The sequence below is a fragment of the Dioscorea cayenensis genome, chromosome 15 (assembly GCF_009730915.1).
Source record: "Dioscorea cayenensis subsp. rotundata cultivar TDr96_F1 chromosome 15, TDr96_F1_v2_PseudoChromosome.rev07_lg8_w22 25.fasta, whole genome shotgun sequence".
Classification (NCBI taxonomy): domain Eukaryota; kingdom Viridiplantae; phylum Streptophyta; class Magnoliopsida; order Dioscoreales; family Dioscoreaceae; genus Dioscorea; species Dioscorea cayenensis.
In genome coordinates this window covers 12,754,800-12,761,299 of record NC_052485.1, presented here as the reverse complement: position 1 = coordinate 12,761,299, position 6,500 = coordinate 12,754,800, and the positions used below count along the sequence as shown (strand labels likewise).

General features: G+C 33.0%; 1 protein-coding gene across 1 annotated transcript; it reads right to left on the bottom strand.

Moving 5' to 3' along the window:
* Positions 1–1,942: 1,942 nt before the first annotated feature.
* Positions 1,943–4,104, bottom strand: LOC120276903 (pentatricopeptide repeat-containing protein At1g08070, chloroplastic). Its single transcript, XM_039283636.1, has one exon. The coding sequence runs from the start codon at positions 3,941–3,943 to the stop codon at positions 2,111–2,113; it is 1,833 nt and encodes a 610-aa protein (XP_039139570.1). The 5' UTR covers positions 3,944–4,104; the 3' UTR covers positions 1,943–2,110.
* Between the last annotated feature and the right edge of the window lie 2,396 nt (positions 4,105–6,500).

Below are 6,500 nucleotides of genomic sequence, written 5' to 3'. Positions count from 1 at the left end.
CACGCATATTCGGACGTGTCACATATCAATCAAGTCAGGGTCGGCAACTTGGTTGTTTCTTCCCAAAGCAACCTTGAGCCTTATCCAAGTCCCCTCTTTATCTATATAAGGGGCCTTAGTATGTTTGTAAGGACTCACGACTTATAGTAAGGGTTTAATCACTTAGTATAAGTGAAGTAAAATTAAGGGTTTAATCACTTTGTTCTCTCATCCCGAGTTTGAAGTAAATTCCCTTGGATCTCACTTAGTATAAGTCGTGAGTCCTTAAAACACACTAAGGCCCCTTATATAGACAAGGAGGGGGTTTGGATAAGGCTGAAGGTTACTTTGAGGAGAAGCAACCAAGTGGCCGACACCAACTTGATTGACAAGATAGGGAGGACATATATATTCTCCACTATCTGCAGTACTACTGCAGTTGTCCATACAAAAACTCAAATGTTTACAAGATTGTTTTACATACTTAAAAAAACAAATATTGCTTATTTTACACACTAAAAAAAACAAAGAGCACTTCAGTATTGCAGATCGCCAATGTTTAATTCTTAAAGATGTGTCGTTTTGTTATAAGTTGCTCCTTACCCTTCCATCATATTGTCTACATTTGATTCAGCAATGTCATCTAGACCTTCTGGAGAGTCTTCCAAGCTTGGTATTGCTAAGGCTTCAGAGGGTATACTCAGCCGAAAGTAGTCTTCAAATTTGTATTCTCTTGCCTGTGAGTAGATTTTATTCATATGATATTCCATGGCTAGCATCTGTGAAATTAAATTTGGAAACGAACAATACATGGGAAACAAGTATTGATCTACAAATACCTTTATTACCTTTGTTTCTAGTACCATCTGGCATCTCTGATTATCAATAATATTAGGACCTGACGTCTTCCAATCAATAGGAAGTGCACATGCTCTCTATAGTTTTATTTGTTGTTTGACATCTCCTTGGATGATCACATATTCCAATCTAATATGAGTTATCTTTTCTTGATTAGGCTTATGACGTTTGAAAAAGTAGAGAGACTATTTAGAGAATTAAGACCACTATAAAAATGAAAGGAGAAATTTGGAAAACAAAGTAAAAACTTGTGGGTATTGAAGTAGTTCCATGGACTTCGACATCCTTTTTCAACTTATGAAAGATCCCGAAGTCATTTTTCTTTTTTACAGCCGGGGTTATGAAGCACTTCTCATATTGGAAATTATGAGTTCAAATTGGAAATTTACCCATATATATTTATGAAAAAAAAAACAAAAAACGTGTTAATTTATATATACCCATGGGTCCTAAGCATTGTTCAAGCCAAAAAAAAAAATTATCTAGAGTTAAATAATGCTATTTTCAATTTTATTTGAGAGACAGAATATTTGATAATTGGAAAAAAGATTTGAGAAACTAAAAAATTGAAAGAGAAATACATGATGAGAACTATATCAGTGTTGTTATGCTATTAAAACATAAAACATTAGGGTTTGATTTAGCTTTTGCATCTTTGAGGGTTAGATTTTTAATGCTAGATTTAATAGAGTGAGTTAGATTTTTTATTTTTTATTTTTTATGTTTTTAACAAAGTCGAGAAGCTACAAAACAAAAGACAAACAGATATAGAGGTGCACCAGTTACGGTGGCTCAATTGACCTTTTAAGGATAACCCCTAAACCCCCGGCCATGCAACCTTAGATAGAAGAAAGAGAGATATTCCTCACACAGAACTCCCACAAAGAACCCAGAGAAAATGAATTGTAATATGAGAGGCTTTATAACCACGAGTAATTATCACTAGAAAAATCTAATATTAATATTTCCTCAACTGACCACCTAGGGATATTTAAAAAGATTTTTTCAACTTGGCTAAAAATCTAATATTTTGGCATCATAAGTTCAAATTGGAAAATAAACAATCTCATTTGAATTCAAAATAAGTTTACAGAATCCTCCAAAAATGATTTACTCAACCTACAATTCCACATTGGGACATCCTCAAATGAAATTGACTGAACTAAAGAAATTTAACTTATTTGATGGAATTAAGGTCTGATGACTCCTTAAACTAGCGCATCAAAACAAGATACACAATTCCAAATTAGCCAAAAAGATAGTTTGATTTTCATCATTCACATGCTTCATAAACATTTGGTTCCCTTCCAGCTGATTTGAGCAACTCTTTTAATCCATGCAACACTTGATAAATGTCTGGTGTCTTGCAATGCCTTGCATCAAACGAGCAAAATTCAACCACTTGAAATCCTACTTCAACAAAGCTACACCCTGGTAACTTTGCATTGCCAGTATTTCTTGTCAAACATTTGAGTCCGGCAACTTCTCTCCACATTCCTGCCGTCCCATATATATTTGAAAGCACCACATAATTAGTAACATCCTCCGGCTTGAGTTTTATTATCTTATTCATTACAAGTTTAGCTAAATGAACATCATTGTGAACTTGACACACTCCCAACAAAGCACTCCATATCACAGAGTCCGGTTTCATTGGCATCCTCCTTGTAAATTCGATCGCCTCATTGAGCAACCCAGCCCTTCCAAGGAGGTCTACCATACACCCATAATGCTCAATCCAAGGAGTGATCAAGTAATCCTCAGTCATTAATCTAAAATACGAATAACCCTTCTCAACCATTCCTGCATGCACACATGCAGATAAAGCTCCAACAAATGTAATACCATCAGGCCTTTCTCCTTCTTGGAGCATCTGATCGAATAGCTCCAGTGCCTCCAAACCACGGCCATGTGTTGCCAATCCTCCGATCATCGCATTCATAGTTACGACATCTTTAGTTTCCATGCTTCTAAAGATCAGCATTGCATCCATTATGCAACCGCATTTTGAATACATATCTATAAGGCCATTTCCAACATAAAGATTTGCACCAAATCCACTAGTTTCAGCAAAGACATGAATCCATCTCCCTATATTAACAGCACCCAACTTTGCACAAGCAGATAAAACAGCAACAAGAGTAGCATCATTTAGCGTGGCAGTGGGTGATCTCAACATTCGATCAAAAACGCATAAAACCTTGAGAAACCATCCACGGCGCATGTACCCTCCAATCAATCCATTCCACGAGAACACATTCTTCTCCGGTATTTCCTCAAAGAACCTCTCACAAGCCTCAATATCACCGCTATTTGAATAGCCTAGCAGAACAGTGTTCCAAGTCATTACATCTCTGTCATTACCCGGCATTTGATCAAACAACTCCCTTGCTGCCTCCATGTTTCCGCGCTCAATATACCCACATATCATAGAGTTCCAAAGAATTGCGTCCCGTTCATTTGCCCACTCGAAAACAACCTGTGCGATTTCCAAGTCACCAATGGAGATGTAAGCAGAAACCATACTAGTCCAAGCAACAACATTTCTCTCAGGCATTTCACAGAACACCTTACGCGCAGATTCAATAACCCCAACACTCGAGTACATATCTATCAATGTGGTGCCAACAAAGCCATTGGACTCATACCCAGTTTTGATAGCAATGCAATGCACCTCTTCTCCCACTCTCCATCTCAATGTTCTTGCACAAGACTTGATGACAAATGTGAAAGTGTACTCATTGGGCACCACATCTCTCTTTCTCATGCAAACAAAGAGTCGCAGGGTTTCTGCATGGAGCTCAATCTCGGTGTAGCCTTTGAACATGACATTCCAGAGGACTGCATTGGGTTGTTGAATTTGTTGGAAGGATTGAAGTGCAAGGTTGGGTTTTTGTAAGTGAAAGAAGGCAATGATGATCTTGGGAGCAAGAAAAGGGCTCTGGAAGAAGCCATGGGTGATACTCTGGGCTTGAATTTGGTGAAGTTTTTCAAGGTTCCTGCATGACTGTACAAGAGAGATGAATCTTTCTTCAATCTGCCTTTGAGTTTGAGTTTGCAAGAGTTTTGGAGCCAGACTTGCTATTGATTTAGATTGGAAGTACATCAAAGATAGAGAAAAAGGCAGGGAAAACTGATTTGAAATATCAAGAGAAAGCTAAGCTGTGGTCGGATCGCCATTGAATTTCTAGCACAGTGACGAGGAATCGGCGGTGTAAAAACAGGTGAGCTTAATAGAGTTGAGCTCCACTCAGGCGAAATGAGCCAGTGTGCTGTCTCAAAAACCTAGAGAAAAAACATCGAAATTTTTTTAAATAATAATAATAATAATAATAATAATAAAGAAGCATCTGCCTGAGTAAATTTTTTTTTTGTTTAAAGGTGTTTTGCCACTGATTTTTTACAAGTGACATGTTTCAAACCAATTTAGAAAAATTGATAACAGCCAAGTACTATAAGATTGTAGAGGTTGTTTGGTTTGTTGTAAATGAAATAACAGTATAAGTGAAATTACATATAAATAAAAATATTGTATTTAAATTACATAATTATTGTTTGGTTTGCTATAATTTGAAATGTTATATTTACTTTTTATTATTTAGTTTAATGTAAGTTGAGCGATATAGCTAGAATAGTAAAATTTACCCTTATTATTTATTATTAACAATAGTAATTTAATATTATTTTTAAAATCTTTTAATTACCTAATATACTTTAATTTTACATTTAAAGGTAATTAATTAATTTAACAGTTATTCATTAATTTCCAAAATATATAATATCTTTTAAATTTATGTCAAAAAAATAAGTAATTGATTTAACTCTCACTATCTACTATTTAAAAAAAAAGAAAGAGAAATAATTAATTGTTTAATTTAATGATTATTTATTAAATTAAATACGTAACATTTCTTAATTCTATGCCAAAAAATATTTTCATAATTAAAATTAAATCATAACTGTAATTTTTTAAATACAATATTAAATTACATATAATATAAATAACTATATTTTTAATTATATTAATAATTGATAACCATGCATTTTTTCCTATACTTTTGATACATAATGTGAGAAAGGAAGAATAGTGATTTTAAACCTAATATTTTATATTTACTTTAACTTGAAATACTGTCAAAAGAATTAAACTGTAAAACTTTTGACATGTAAAACTCTTTTCATAACAAACAAAACAATAATTTATATGTAAAATTTGTTACATTATAGCTACTTATATGTAATTAAACAACCCCTAAATGCATTCTCATATGTATTTAATCTCTTGTAGTATATAAATTTTTTTATAATATTCACGAATTCAAACTTGAACCACTTATTCAAGCAATCTAAGTTTTTACCATTTCACCGACACTTTTGTTTATGGAAGAATAATTAATCCAATAAGAATTACATTTATAAAGTACTTTATATAATGATATTTGCAATTTACACAAAAGAAATTAATTTCAAACATTTTTTTAAAGTAAATCTATTGTGTATTAAGGATTAATTTTATAATTATAGTTAAATCTGCAATAAAAAAATTATAATTTTACAATATATTTAAACGGCCATTTTCATTTTTTTATGAAAATTAATAATAACATAATATAATGTTCATATTGATATGAAAAATAAGACCAACCAAAAAAAATTCACAAAACAATTCCAAAGAAGAAATAAATAAAAAAAAAAATTGTTCCTTTGTAGTGTGATGAAATATATTTCTTATCAATGTTTATCAATTTTTAATGCAACTTTTCTTGCAGAGTCTTATGGTGAATAACTTAATAGCAGTTGAAAATATCAAAAATAATTTTATTCATTTTGAATCTTATTCTATTAAAACATTAATATATATTTTGATTAGATTTAATGATGAATGATATAAATATAATTTTCACATATGTTTTTTAAATAAATTTAATATTTTTTTATAAAAAGTGTAGTTTCAAATTATGATTCATAAATTAATTTAAAAGCAGATATTCCTTTGTAGGCAACAGGAGAGTAGTAAGAGAGTGACCAATGTCGTATTTAAAAAATTTAAGTATTTAAAAACTAGTTAGGAAATCATAATAAACACATAAAATAGGAGTTATGAAACAGAGTTGCATACATTAATTATTTGCTAAAGTAATGTTAAGTATAAATAAGAAAATTATATGATGTGAACAAAACGCAAACAAAAGGTATAACGGGCACTATCCTTTTAACTACTTCCACCAGCACTCTAGGTGGAACTTTTGGTTACCCCGCAACCGCCATTGCTCCTTCTTCTGGCAAGGCCTTTTCCCGTCACTGGAGGCTTTTAAAGCATGTATTCACTCCTCAGTTGGGAACAGTAACTCTACACTGTTTTGGTTAGATAATTGGTATAACGGGCAAGCTCCTAAGTACCGCTGGTGGGAGGAGTTCCTGTCGACTACTTCCCCTTTCGTGACGGTTAGGGATATGCTCTTGGAACTCCCCTCTGTTGCTATGAGGGGAGATCCTCTGTTGATTGAGCTTAGCTCCAGAATCACCTCTGTGATTGGGGATCTCCCGGATCATAAAACTTGGAAGCCAACTTCTGATGGATTTTTCTCGGTGAAGTCTTTTTATAAATTCCTTATCGACAGGGGGCTGAGATGTAGTATCACACCGATGATCTTCAAGCAGTT